A 15,377-nucleotide genomic window follows, 5' to 3' on the forward strand; every position below is an offset into this window, starting at 1 on the left:
AGATAAAAATAATGAAAAAAGCAAGGACATCAAGAAGAATATGTCCTATCATAAAAGAATAATAATCTCACTCATAAATGTTTATGATAACATTGTACATATACAGAGATACGCTCTTCTCCTAAATATTTTTGTGTTATATTTAGGACAGAAACTAGGCAAATAATTTTTGGATTTTAAAAAATGAGTTACTGGGCCCGGCGTGGTAGCCTAACAGCTAAAGACCTCGCCTTGTGCTAGGATCGCATATGGACACTGGTTCTAACCCTGGCGACTGTGCTTCCCTTCCAGCTCCTTGCCTGTGGCCTGGGAAGCAGCTGAGGATGCTTCAAAGCCTTGGGACCCTGTACCCACATGGGAGACCCGGAAGAGGTTCCAGCCTCCTTGGCTTCAGATCAGCTCAGCTCCAGCCGTTGTGGTCACTTGGAGAATGAATCAATGGATGGAAGATCTTCATCTCTGTTTCTCCTCCTCTCTGCAACAGCTGGGACTTGAAACAGCACCCATATGGGATGCTGGTAACACAGGCAGTGGCTTTACATGCCACACCACAACACCGACCCATGTAAATGCCTTTTTAAAAAATACTTCAAATATTTCTTCCACACAAAACAGACCACTAATAAATTGGTAAAATCAAGATACCTGATAGGTGTTGTCAAAACTGTCATACATGAATCTCGTGATCAAGGATGTCTTCCCAACTGAAATTAAAAAGAGAAAACTATTTAGTGTACACATTACACTGAGTTCTCAGAAAATTCTAGAGAATGGAAAATAACTGTAATGATTCTTCTAGTAACAATTAAAAAAAATCCAAGTTTGTCAGTATGATTTTCTTTAACAGTTTCTCCAAACTAGAAGACAACTGAAGAATATGAAAAGTTGAGAAAAAATCAGAGCTAGGATGCAGAACAATTACAGTAACATTCCTAATGTACAACAGATCAAATGGGTATTTACTTCGGCTCTTGCAAAAAGAACTGGAGGTTCAGTTCTACTTCATTTAATGCACAAACACTGAAAATGCAGTGTCTTACAAGGAGTATGAGTGCTACCAGAAATGAGTAAAAACAATGTGACATAAAAAGTTGCCTGCAAATTAATCCCAGGAATAGAGATCTCATCAATTCTCTGGCAGAAAGATCCCAAAGATTCACAATTCCTCTTCCTAGTAGTAGTATTTTTAGGTATTTTGACAAAAGTACTATTAGGCTATGCTAGCAATATTTGGTTTTCATTATCAATGAACAATGTCCTCAACAGAAAGAACTATATCTAATTAATTTTTCTATTTCTTCTCTAACTCTTTTCATATACTATAGGAAAATCTGAAGAAAACATTGAGCCAGAGAAGACTCCAACAAAAATCACTGACTTCCAAAGCAAAAAAAGAGAGACATAGCTATCTTCCATAGACACTGATCAAAAGAAATTGATATTTGGCAAGAAACTTCTTTATACAGTAGAGTTAATCTATAGACTTCTTCTCTAGTGAAGAATATATATAATTTTTATTTTGCTTTTAAGCAGTGAATATGCTGGGATCCCATATGGGCACCGGATCTAATCCCAGCAGTCCTGCTTTCCATCCAGCTCCCTGCCCCATGGCCTGGACAGGTTAAGGTGAAGGACAGGCCAAAGGTTAGGACCCTGCATCCGCATGGGAGACCCAGAAGAGGCTCTGGGCTCCTGGCTTCGGATCAGCGCCACTCTGGCCATTGCTGCTGCTTGGGGAGTGAATCATCAGATGGAAGATCTTCCTTTCTGTGTCTCCTCCTCTATCTGACTTTCCAATAAAAATTAAAAATTAAAAATCTCTGGCTCAAGATATGGGATTAATATAATCCTAATAATCAAAACTTAATAAACACAGTGCAATTTTTAAAAATTATGGTCTAGTTCCTCATAAACAGACTCAAACTTCATTCAAAAATATTAGATCAAATTCAGCTACCCAGGTGCTCTTCATCTTAGCTTAGATACCTCCTGATAAATCATCTTATGATGAGAACAGCCTGGGGATGGGGCCAGGACTGGGGCCATGCTACAGGATAAGCCTGAGGTGCCAGCATGGTTACTGCTTGGAACTCTGGCTGCTCCACTTGGGACCCAGCTTCCTGCTTATCGATAGGTGCAATGGTAACCAGAGGAGGGTGGAGCTTGCTTCCAGCCAAGCCAGGTCCCAGGTTGCAACTGGATCTGACAGAGAAATTCTGGAAGGCCCCTGAGGCCTTCACTGCACCAATGAAGGCCCTAAGCGTACCCCACTCAAGCTTCCGTGTTAAGGGGTGCTTAAAACCCCCTTGCACTGCTCTTCCTGGCTTTTTCTTTCCTATGCAGCTCCTTCTGCCTTTCTGCCACACAGGAAAGTAAAGTCCAAGAACACAATTCCTGAAATAAAGCCATCTAAATTCTTTTTCTGTATTTGGCTGCCATATTCCTTTCCTGGTGCTCAGCAAATCTAACATTTGGTGGCCAGCGAATCTAACATTTATGACCTGGGAAAGCAGCATGGCATGGCTCAAGTCTTTGGGACCCAGCATTCACATGGCAGATGTCGAAGAAGCTCCTGGCTCTTGGCTTCAGACCAGCCCAGCTCTGATTGTGGCCATTTGGAGAGTGAACCAGTGAATAATGGATTTCTTTGTTTCTCCTTTTCTCTCTGTAACTCTCCTTTCCAAATAAAAATAAACAAATCCTAAAAACCAAAAACTCAGGGCCTTGCATGCACCAAGATCCGATATACGTGCCAGTTCATGTCTCGGTTGCTCTACTTCCCATCCAATTCCCTGGCCTCATCTTGGGAGGGTAGTGGAGAATGGTTCAACCCCTTGGGACCCTACACCCACTCCTGGCTTTGGATTGGTTCAGTCACTAGAGAAGGTATCTCTCCGCATGCAAGGCGCGGACGTTAGCCACTAGGGTACTGTGCCAGGCTCTAAAAAAGTCTCTTTACTGATAAAAGAAATCTACAATTAGAAGTCACAACCTAATTGTAGGAGGTTTCTAAGATCTAATACCTATGTAAGTTTTATTTTATGCAAATGCTTAATAACAGTTTACTAAAGTGCTGATAAAATGTCTTTACAAAAAAGTGAAATTAAAAAGTTTTTAAAGAAGAATACCGGGCCCGGCGGCGTGGCCTAGAGGCTAAAGTCCTTGCCTTGAACGCGCCAGGATCCCATATGGGCGCCAGTTCTAATCCCGGCAGCTCCACTTCCCATCCAGCTCCCTGCTTGTGGCCTGGGAAAGCAGTCGAGGACCGCCCAAGGATTTGGGACACTGCACCCGTGTGGGAGACCTGGAAGACCTGGAAGAGGTTCCTGGCTCCTGGCTTCAGATTGGCGCGCATCGGCCCGTTGCGGCTCACTTGGGGAGTGAATCATCGGACAGAAGATCTTCCTCTCTTTCTCTCCTCCTCTCTGTATATCTGACTTTGTAATAAAAATAAATCTAAAAAAAAAAAAAAAGAAGAAGAATATTGATGAAGCATGCACAAATCTAAAAGTGCCTCAAAAATACTATTTCTACTATTAAGATTTATTTATTTTTATTGGAAAAGCAGATTTACAGAGAGGAAGAAAGAGAGAAAGATCTGTGCACTTGTTCACTCATCAAGTGGCTGCAATGGCTGGAGCTGAGTTTATCCGAAGCCAAGAGTCAGGAGTTTGTTCTGGGTCTCCCACAAGGGTGCAGTGTCCTAAGGCCTTGGGCCGACCTTGACTGCTTTCCCAGGCCACAGTGAGGAGCTGCATGGGAAGTGGAGCAGCCAGGATACAAACCAGTGCATGCAAGGCAAGGACTTTAGCCACTAGGACATCATGCTGGGCCCCTGTTCCTATTATTTAATGGCAGTTATAATTAGTTCAGAGCCCTTTCTTTGTAATGCTGTATCAGACTTTGCACAACAGTTTGTGAGGACTAATTTTTTATATGATAGTCACTGAAATTTATACCAAATTTACAGTATTCTTCCTGAGAGGGAGCAGATCAGGTCCAAAACCCACAACCCTAGCCAAATCATAATAAAACCATGAGACAAATTTCAATGAGATGTAACACACAAAGGAGCTGACCATAACTCCTCAAAATTGTTGATATCATTGAAACTGAGAAAAATCTGAGAAACAATCACAGCAAAGAGGAAACTAAGGAGATATGATGACTACAGAGATATATGACAGAATCTGAAAAAAAAAAAGAAATTAAAAGTAGGCATTTTTCCCAGGATTTCCTAAGTTTGACTCTGACCTGACTTGCAGGTAGTGGGGCTGGCTGGCTGTAGTAATTATGGTCTTCCCACCCTGCGAAATCTGAATGGCTTCAGCATCCAGTTCTGGCCATTTCAGGTATGTGGGAAATAAGCCAGCCGGTGGGAGCTTTCATTATCTCTCAAAATTCAAAACAAATACGGTATCAAAGACATTCTTAGCTGGGGAACATACATAGAATTCAAGATTATAAAGTCACAATTAGAAAATATAGTACTAATAGGCCCACTGAATACAACACAGTGCAAATACATATAGGGACCTAGACATGTAAGGATTTAATTGATAGAATGACAGCAACTGAATTTGTTGGGGAAGAAATGGAACACGTAGATATTTGCACAGGAAAAGCAGTGAACCGTGAACATACTGAATTGCAGTTGAAACAGTGCCTTATAGTACCTTCAGAAATAAAACATTCCAGCCAACTTTCAGCATTTCTCACATTTCTGCATTCAGACTGCATGAGCCATGCCATGCCAACTATATACTCTTGTAATTCCATGAAAATAAGTCATGTCAATAATCTCAGAAAGAGTTTATTCCACTTTAACATAAGCTTCTACCAGCTAACAATATGGGTATGAATTCTAACCCAACTCTCAAAGCATACCCTTCAAAGTACTGTAGTCCAAAGTAAATACTAACACAAAAATGATTCCACTCCTCTGTTTCCTTAATGAGTACTTTCTAGATGCAAGAACTAATGCTGGAAAGGCAGAAAAAAGTAAAACATAGTACCTGATAAAGGTTAAGCGAGGAGGACAGAAAAACTGATTTGAGATAAAAAGTACAGAAGCACGATCTGTTATATCATGTAGTATAGTCTGCTATACTGATGATGGAAGGTAAGAAACGACTTTCCGGGCCCAGTGTGATAGCATAGTGGTTAAAGTCCTGGCCTTGAACGTGCCAGAATCCCATACAGGCACCGGTTCTAATCCTGGCGGCCCTGCTTCCCATCCAGCTCCTTGCTTGTAGCCTGGGAAAGCAGCAGAGGACGGCCCAAACCCTGGGGACCCTGCACTCACGTAAGAAACCTGGAAAAAGCTGCTGGCTCCTAGCTCCTGTTTTTGGATTGGCTCAGTTCCAGCCATTGCGGTCACTTGGGGAGTGAATTATTGGATAAAAGATCATCCTATCTCTCCTCCTCTCTGTATATCTGATTTTCCAATAAAAATAAATAAAATCTTTAATAATAATAATAATGAAACTACTTCCCAGATGTAAATTACTTTAAAACTGAACTCTAAGGAGAGGTTAGCTAAGAGGATGGACAAAGTGGGCCCGGCACGGTAGCCTACTGGCTAAAGTCCTCACCTTGCACACACCAGAATCCCATATGGGCACCAGTTCCTGCCCTGGCAGCTCCACTTCCCATCCAGCTCCCTGCTTGGGACCTGGGAAAGCAGTCGAAGACAGCTACTGCAGGGAGTGAAACAGTGATAAAGATTTCTACCTCTCTTCACTAGAAAAGATAACTCTAGATGAAGGTACTTGTACAACGTGGATGTTCTTTATACCATAAAATTACATACTTAAAATGCTTAAAATGGTAAAATCTATGTATTTTACATTTTTTTAATTTGAAAAGACTCAATTTGGGTCTACTTCCTGGGTATAAGGACTTAAGGACTGGAGCCATCACCCACTGCCTCCCAGGAAGCACATTATTACTTGAATGCTCTATGGAAGTGGAGCTGGGACCAGAATCAGACACTTCAGTGTGGAATGTGGGTAAACCAAGTAGTAACTTAATCGCTGAGCCAATATCTGCCCAATGGTACAATTTTTAAAATCCAGGCCCGGCAGTGTGGCCTAGCGGCTAAAGTCCTCATCTTGAATGCCCCGGGATCCCATATGGGTGCTGATTCTAATCCCGGCAGCTCCACTTCCCATCAGGCTCCCTGCTTGTGGCCTGGGAAGGCAGTTGAGGACAGCCAATGCTTTGGGATACTGCACCCGCGTGGGAGACCTAGAGGAAGTTCCTGGCTCCTGATTTTGGAATGGAACAGCACCAGCCGTTGCACTCACTTGGGGAGAGAACCATTGGACGGAAGATCTTCCTCTCTGTCTCTCCTCCTCTCTGTATATCTGACTTTGTAATAAAAATAAATAAATCTTTTTTAAAATAAAAAAATTTTTAAATCCTTCTAGCCAAAAAGATGAGGTTTTTTTAAAAAAAGAAATCTAATACTGGAATTTGTCTTCTATTTGCCAGTTTCCTCTCTGAATAGCCACAATACCTAGGCTTAGCCAGGCCTAAGCCAAAAGTCTGGAACTAATCTGCACATTAGCAGGGCACCATAGTAGGGAACTGGATCAAAGTGGAGTAACTGGGAGTTGGGGGTTGGGTAAAGGTTGGTACTGTGTCTTAGAAGGCTAAGCCTCAGGTTCTGCACGATTGGCTAAAGTCCTCATCCTGCAAGGGCTGGGATCCTACATGGGCACCCACGTGGGATACCTGAAAGAAGTTCCTGGCTCCTGGCTTCGGATTGGCTCAGCTCCAGCTGTTGCAGCCACTTGGGGAGTGAATCAGAAGATAGGAGATCTTCCTTTCTGTCTCTCCTCCTCTCTGTACATCTGCCTTTCCAATAAAAATAAATCAACCTTAAAAAAAATAAAGGCGGCTAAGCCTTGGCCAGCAGCTTAGCCTCTGCCAACATCCCATATGGGCACCAGCTAGAATCCCAGCTGTTTCACTTCTGATCAATTTTCCTGCTAATGTGCCTGGGAAAGCAATTGAGGATGGTCCAAAGCCTTGGGACCCTGCACCCACATGGGAGACCCGGAAGAGCTCCTGGCTCCTGGCTTGGGATTGGCCCAGTTCTGACAGCCATTTGGGGAATGAACTAGCAATGGAAGATTGTTCTCCACAACTCTGCCTTTCAAATGAGAACAAATAAATCTTTAGATTTAAAAAAATGTTTATTAAAGGTCAGGAACTACATTGGGGTTGTTAGAAAATGGAAGAATTTTAATTCAGGAAATAAATTCCATAAATAATAAAGCAATTCGTTTTAATTCTGTTAAAGAATACTTAGTATTCAAATGATGAAGATTAACAACTTGTATAAAAGGAAAAGCCTCAGGATAAGCACTTTAAGCTGCCTCTTAAAATGCCTACATCCCGAGTTGGGGGCTGAGGGGCTCTGGGGACACGGCTGGTGGTTTTGTGTACTGTAACAGAGAACAGTGACACAGAGGGAATTTACCCTGGTGATGTCATCAAGATCCAGTGGAATAAGACTGCTGACAACTCTGATGTGAATTTAAAGGAGTCTCTTCTTTGGGGCAACTATGCTTACAATTTTGAGAAGCCTTCAGCTTTCACCAAAGAGCTATTATTTGTTGCATTAAAGACCAAAAAGATAATTCTGATGCTTGGAGATTACATGGGAGCAACTTGACATGCCTACAGTGATGGAACAAATGTTAGAAATGAAATGCAAAAATTGCAAGCTGAGGGTCCAGTACAGTAGCCTAGCAGCTAAATTCCATGACTTGTATGCCCCAGGTTCCCATATGGGCACCAGTTCATATCACGGCTGCTCCATTTCCCTTCCAGCTTCTTGATTGTGCCCTGGGAAAGCAGTAAAGGATGGCCCAAAGCCTTGGGAACCTGCACCCATGTGGGAGTCCCAAAAGAGGCTCCAGCCTTCTGGCTTCAGATCAGCTCAGCTCCAGTGCTGTGGCCACTTGGGGAATGAATCGACAGACGGATGATCTTCCTCTCTGTATATCTGCCTTTCCAAAAAAAGAAAAAGTAAAAAAAAAAAAAAAAAAAAGCCACTATAAAACATGAAAATAAATAGTAGCTCAAAGCACTTGCTGTGTTTGATCATCAAAATAAGATTTTTTTAAAAAATCACAAATACCAAAGATCCACTATCTGTTGTCTATAGTCATTACTCTATCATGGTGACAAACACATCAGATAATAGTACCTAGGGATCACAGCAGAAAAAGCTCAGCTGCAAGCAAATCCTATTGCAGTATTATATTCAAGGTCGTCTCACCTAGGTGATGCAATTCTGCAGCAAAACAGAAAATCCATTAAACCAAGCTCAAGTTATTTCAATGCTGCTAACCTAGTCACTAATACTGAAGTTCTAAACAAAAGCCAATAACCTTACTTTAAAAATGTGAACTGAGCATTATGTTTCTCCTAAACAAACAAACAAACAAACAAACAATAACTACACTTACACAATCCTATTTAAAAATAGAGAGGATAAGTCTGGTTGTATAGAAAATGTATTGAAATAAGTAATTTCACATGTATGTTTTTAATGAAGGTACTTTAAAAATAATGGTATTTATTACATTTTAAGTTTTCAGAGTGATAAAACGTAGGCAGAAAAAAATAAAAGTCATTACCACAGGATCCAGCAACAACACATCCTAGTGTTTATCTAGAGCAGCAGAAAATGCTCACATAAAAATCTGCATAAAGGTGTTTACGGCTACTTTATTCATAGTTACCAATACTTGAAACTAATCAATATGTTTTTCAGTAGTAACCAGATAACTCTGTTTCTCTCTGTTACTCTTTCAAATGAAATAAATCCTAAGGCGGGAGAAAAAAAACTTGGACGGTGATAATGAAATGCTATTCAACACTAAATATGACTAAATTATCAAGTCACAAAAATGAAGGAACTAACTTGTATACTATAAAGTACATCAGTCCAAAAACTTATATTTCACATACTAAAGTAATTCCAACTACAGGATATTCTAGAAAAATCAAAATTAAAGAGTCAGTGAAAAAAATTGGTGGCCGCAGAGATTTGGCAGAGATGATGCTTAGCGAATGAAAATACTCTATGATAGCACACACATACAGTTCTACAACTATCCTAACCCACAGAACACCACCACCAAGAATAAACACAAACATAAACGGTGGAGTTATCATGGTAATAATTCACCAGCTCATCAACTATAACAATGTTCTCATGGGGGGCAGGGGAGGCATGGCACTAACAGGAAAACAAAATTTCCTTCCTCTTGGTTTTGCTATAAAATTAAATGTAAAAAAAAATTAAAACTCAATCAAAACAATTATCTAAGGAAAAGTTAAAAATAAGAAAGACACCTGAAAGTACAGATTCACCAACTAAACTGCTTAAAGATACATAAAATGTAAACAAATCTTGATCCTTCTGTGGTTCATAAGCGTGATGATTGGGTTTACACATGTCTGTGTGACATGTACCACCTCACAACCTTGTTACATTGACACATTACCTGACATAAAAAATGTAAACAAATCTTTTAGTGCTTGAATGACAACCAATTATTTCCTTCCTACTTCATTCCAAAACTACTATATTTTGGTGGGAAAAAAAAGTGGCTCGTGAAATGAGAATTAACTATTATATAATCCTAAAAGGAGATGACAATACACTGAAGGAAACAACCATGGTACATGTACAGGAAAGTGATGGAAAGAGGACAGGAATTGAGCCTAGCAGCTGGACTCCAAAACCAAATGGCAACACCTGTGTTCAATACGCAACACTGTTTCCTTCCTCCAGCGTCCTGCGGCCACAGACCCAGAAAGGCAGGAGTTAGAGCTCAAGCTCCTAGGGGCCTAATCTTCGGCTTTGTGCGTTAAGTGGCCACCTGAAACGTTGCTATCGCACTTCAGTGCTGAGTCCAGCTTGCTCCAGTAGAACTTCATGCTAATGCATCAGATTGGGAAAGCAGCAGATTCTGGCCCAAGATGCTTCGGCCCCTGCCACCAACAGGAGCTCTGGGCTCCTGGTTTCTAGCCATTGTGGCAATTTAGCAGGTGACCCAGCAGATGGAACATTTCTATTCCTCTCACTATGCCTTTCAAAAGAATAAGTGATTAAAAACAAAAACAAAAACAACCATCTGCAATCCATATGAAAGACGTGGATTAAGTCCCCAAGTCCCGGATCCTGACTTGGGACCATTTTAGGAATATGGCAATAGATAGAAGCTTTTCCCTTCACCCCTCAAATAAATGAATGGGGGAAACATTTTAACAAGCTTTAATTAAGGGGGAAAGAGGACAGACATTGTAGTCTAGCAAGTTTTTCATTATCTGTGATGCTTACATCCCACACAGGCGTCAGCTGGAGTCCCCACTGCTCTACTTGTGATCCTGCGCTCTGCTGAAGCACCTGGGGAAGCAGTAGCAGATGGTCCCTGGACACTACTCAGATTGACCTATTATTGGCCTTTGTGGTTGTTTGGGCTGTTAACCAGTGACTGGAACCTCTGACTGTTTAACTATGCCTTTCCTTTTTTTTTTTTTTAATTTTTTTTTTAGATTTATTTTTATTGCAAAATCAGAAACACAGAGGGGAGCAGAGACAGAGGAAGAATGTTCTGTCCCATGGTTCTCTCCCCAAGTGACTACAATGGCTGGTGCTGCGCCGATCTGAAGCCAGGAGCCTACTCCAGGTCTCCCACGTGGGTGCAGATTTGCAAGCCTTAGGACTGTCCTCTGCTGTTTTCCCAGGCCACAAGCAGGGAGCAGGATGGGAAGCAGGGCTGCCGGGATTAGAACCGCTGCCCATATGGGATTCCTGCGTGTTCAAGCCAAGGATTTTAGCCTCTAGAACACTGTGCCGGGCCCTAACTTTGCCTTTCAAACAAAATAACAACCAAGCTTGATGCTAGCCTTTAGTTCATCTCGACACTTAACCTACTAGAGAGGACTCCTACTTATTCTCCAAGCATGCCACATGCTTTGGAGCCTGGTCTTTTGTTCATGTAACACTGCTTTTTAAAACGATTTATGTATTTTTATTGGAAAGTCAGATTTACAGAGAGAAGCAGAGACAGAGAGAAAGATCTTCCATCTGCAGGTTCACTCCCCAAGTGCCCACAATGGCCAGAGCTGAACTGATCCAAAGCCTGGAGCTTTCTGTGTCCCCACATGGTTGCAGAGTCCCTAGGTTTGGGGCCAATCTCAACTGCTTTCCCAGGCCACAAACAGGAAACTGGATGGGAAGTAGAGCAGCCAGGATATGAACCGGCACCCATAAAGGGGTCCCAGCATATGAAAGGTGAGGACTTTAGCCACTAGGCTATCATGCTAGGCCCCACGTAATGCTGTATTATGTAACTTTTCTTTCCTGATTAAAATTATATTCTTAGAAACTGGATATTAGATATGGTTCTATCTGAAGGGGGAAAAAAAACTAAACTAAATTACCTCTAAAATTTCATTCAACCTAAGATTGTATCTCTGTACTTTAGATGCCATCAGGGTTTTTCTCCAATTCATTTAACAAAACCAACATAATTTTATGAATGTATCAGAAGGTTAAAAAGATGAGTCAAAATAATCCTACACTGAGAACAGTTCAATGGAAAGCTAAGCACTAGTACTAGCCCAAGACCAACTTCAGCAGCATTACTCTAGTTTAAAACTTCAATTAAGTGTAGAAACACAAAGTAAATCATGAATTGCTTTTTATGGAGAAAAAAGAAAACCCTAGCAATAAAAGAAATACTGAACATTATTTCAAATGATCTTATTCATACACTACTAATTTACCTCGAATGAGTATGAGGAATACAAACTTTATCTTGTTTATAGCTATAATTACGCCCAATTAGTGCAGACAGCATTCGCTGCCTTAAGGCAGTCAATGTGGTAGAGTCTAGCCTAGACTAGTCAGGCAGGCTTAGAAAAATGGGAATGACCATGGTATACAGGAATATACTTATAAAACCAAACTCAGAAATTGAGGTATTGGGGCTGGGACAGTGGTTTAGCAGTGCCAGCATGCCATGTCACTTCTTTCTTCCTGGTTGCTCCACTTCTAATCCAGCTGCCTGCTGTGGCCTGGGAAAGAAGTGAGGATGGCTCAAGTCCTTGGGCCCTAGGACCCATATGGGAGACCCGGAAGCTCCTGGCTCCAGCCTGGCCTAACTCCACCTATTCTAGCTACTCTGGGAGTTAACCAACAGATCAAAGACTTCCTTGTCTGCCTTCCAAATAAATAATACATGCATCTTGGGAAAAAAATTTTTAAAAGGATAACAATAATGACAACTAATATGGAAAAAGTTGGAAAAGACCAGCAAAATAAACCCAAAGAGAGGCAGTAAGCAGCAATCTGGCATATCTTGATGCCACTTGGAGTCCCCACATCTCAGAGTGCCTAGATTCCAGCCACGACTCTGCCTCCAATTCCAACTTCGCAGTAGAGATGATTCAAGCAGTTGGGTCCCTGCCTCCCACAGGGAGATGAGTTGAGTTCTAAGCATTTGGCTTAGCTCCAACTACTGTGGGCATTTGCGGAGTGAGTCAGCAAGCACAAGTTCTGTATCTCTCTACCTTTTGAATTAACAAGTGAAAATTTAAAAATATATAAACTCAGGGCCCAGCGCAATAGCGTAGCGGCTAAAGTCCTTGCCTTGAATGTACCGGGATCCCATATGGGCCCCAGTTCTAATCCCAGCTGCTCCACTTCCCATCCAGCTCCCTGCTTGTGGCCTGGCAAAGCAGTCCAGGATGGCCCAAAGCCTTGGGACCCTGCACCCACGTGGGAGACCCAGAAGAGCTCCTGGCTCCTGGCTTTGGATTGGCTCAGCTCCAGCCGCTGGAACCACTTGGGGATTGAACCATCGGACGGAAGATTTTCCTTTCTGTCTCTCCTCCTCTCTGTGTATCTGCCTTTCCAATAAAAATAAATAAATCTTTAATATTGTGTATATATATGTATACTCAAAGAAATAAGAAAGAAAATAAACAGGAAATAAACTAGGAAAGCCAATCAACACTTCTTGGGAAAGCATTAAATTGATAAAACTACCAAATATGATCAAGAAGAAAAAAGTGATTAGTAGTTCAAATTCATGCAGACATGATCAGTGATCCAGACATGCAGAGTGACAGGTGCCTGATCACCCATGTCCCATATTCGTCTCTGGGTTCTAGTACCAGCTTCGGTTCCCAATGCCAGTGCAAGTGCCTGAGTCCCCACCACCTAAGTGTCAGATCTTGCTGAGTTCCAACCCCTTGCCTTTGTCACAGCCCAGTCCTGGCAGTTGTAAGTATTTGAGAAATGAACAAAAGAGGGGTTCTTTCACTTGCTCTCTTTGCTTCTTAAATTCTTGATGGTTTCTAAAGGTTAAGGACTGGGAGACTACGAAGGAACTCCTGGTTCCTGACTTCGGCTTGGGCCAATCAGGCTGTTGCAGCCAACTGGGAAGTAATCTATCAGATGGAAGGACCTCTCTCTCCCCCAAGCTTTTCTCCTTCCACTCCCACCCCCTGCCCTTGTGGCTTTCTTTTCTTTTTCTTTTTTTTTTTTAATTGCAAAGGCAGATATACAGAGAGGAGAAGAGACAGAGAGGGAGACCTTTCGTCTGATGACTCACTCCCCAAGTGAGCGCAACGGCCGGTGCTGAGCCGATCTGGCACCAGGAGCCAGGAACTTCCTCTGGGTCTCCCACACGGGTGCAGGGTCCCAAGGCCTTGGGCTGTCCTCAACTGCGCTCCCAGGCCACAAGCAGGGAGCTGGATGGGAAGTGGAGCAGCTGGGATTAGAACCGGGGCCCAGGTGGGATCCTGTCACATTCAAGGAGAGGACTTCAGCCGTTAGGTCACCACGTCAGGCCCTTGTTGCTTTATTTTTAAGGGGGGAAAAAAAGTCAAGGTACTAAGGCCCTACTTAATGGAAACACAGTGGTACGATTTGCTCTCACACATATATACACATGATTATTACTAAACTCACACACTGGAATATTGGGGAAATGTATCACTATTTAAAAGCATTATAGAAGGATAATTACAAATTCTATCGGAAAACAAAGAAACCTAAAATCACAAATATAAAAATATAAAAATGTGCCAGGGCCTGGCACAATGGTCCAATGGCTAATCCTTGCCTTGCATACAATAGGATCCCATACAGGTACCAGTTCATATCCCAGCTGCTCCACTTCCCATCCAGCTCCCTGCTTGTGGCCTGGAAAACAGTAGAGGATGGCCCAAAGCTTTGGGTCCCTGCACCTGCGTAGGAGAACTAGAAGACACACCTGGCTCCTGGCTTCAGATCAGCTCAGCTCCAACCACTGCGGTCACTTGAGGAGTGAACCAGTGGACAGAACATTTCTTTGTTTATCTGCCTTTCTAGTAAAAATTTAAAAATCACTTTTTTTTGTTTGTTTGTTTTTAAAGATTTATTTATTTTATTACAAAGTCAGATATACAGAGAGGAGGAGAGACAGAGAGGAAGATCTTCCATCCGATGTTTCACTCCCCAAGTGAGCCGCAATGGGCCGATGCACGCCGATCCAAAGCCGGGAACCTGGAACCTCTTCCGGGTCTCCCACGCGGGTGCAGGATCCCAAATCTTTGGGCCGTCCTCGACTGCTTCCACAGGCCACAAGCAGGGAGCTGGTTGGGAAGTGGAGCTGCCAGGATTAGAACCAGCGCCCATATGGGATCCCGGGGCGTTCAAGGCGAGGACTTTAGCCGCTAGGCCACGCCACCGGGCCCAATAAATCACTTTTAAAAATCAATTGCCAGTTAGATTGCAATCTAAATATGAAAAGCAAAGCAAAACAAAAACATTAAACCACTGGCAGTATGGTGCAGCAAGTTAAGCTGCCATCTACAGTACTGGCATCCCATATGGGTGGACAAGTCAAGTCCCAGCTATTTCCAATCCAACTCCTTGCTGGAGTTGATGGCTCAACTACTTGGGCCGTTGGACCCAGGTAGGAGACTCATATGAAGCACCTGGCTCCTAGAGGCTTTGGTCTGACCTGGTCCAGGTCATTGTAACTATCTAAGGAGTGAACAAGCCAAAGGAAGATATCTCCTTCTCTATCAGTAACCATGGCTTTCAAAGAAATAATTTCTGGGAGAGGGGAGAAGAGGGATAAGCAGAGGAAAGGAGAGAGGAAATAACATGACTATGCCACAACATTGGCCCATTTGGTTTAGCTCTTGACAGCCTATTTCCAAGCTGTGAGGAAGCCTGTCTTCTTTTTAGCTATGTGATCATCAGGAACATTTTGAGAAGGTTCTACTGCTTCCTTTTAACTTTCCCATTGGGTTTTTTCCCCATAGACTGAATTCTCTCCTACAGCAAATTT

At 42.4% G+C, this 15,377-nt stretch overlaps 1 protein-coding gene and 1 pseudogene across 2 annotated transcripts in view; one reads left to right on the forward strand and one right to left on the reverse strand.

Moving 5' to 3' along the window:
* The window catches only part of RAB6A (RAB6A, member RAS oncogene family), a 54,600-nt gene that overhangs the window by 21,715 nt on the left and 17,508 nt on the right, over positions 1-15,377 (reverse strand). For both annotated transcript variants that reach the window (XM_058663566.1, XM_058663565.1), the window contains exon 2: positions 646-704. In XM_058663566.1, coding sequence (XP_058519549.1) covers positions 646-704 — 59 coding nt within the window. The remainder of the gene's footprint in view (positions 1-645; positions 705-15,377) is intronic.
* LOC118759633 (small nucleolar RNA U13) lies at positions 9,437-9,533 on the forward strand (annotated as a pseudogene).

Source organism: Ochotona princeps, chromosome 4, assembly GCF_030435755.1.
Source record: "Ochotona princeps isolate mOchPri1 chromosome 4, mOchPri1.hap1, whole genome shotgun sequence".
NCBI classification, from domain to species: Eukaryota; Metazoa; Chordata; class Mammalia; order Lagomorpha; family Ochotonidae; genus Ochotona; species Ochotona princeps.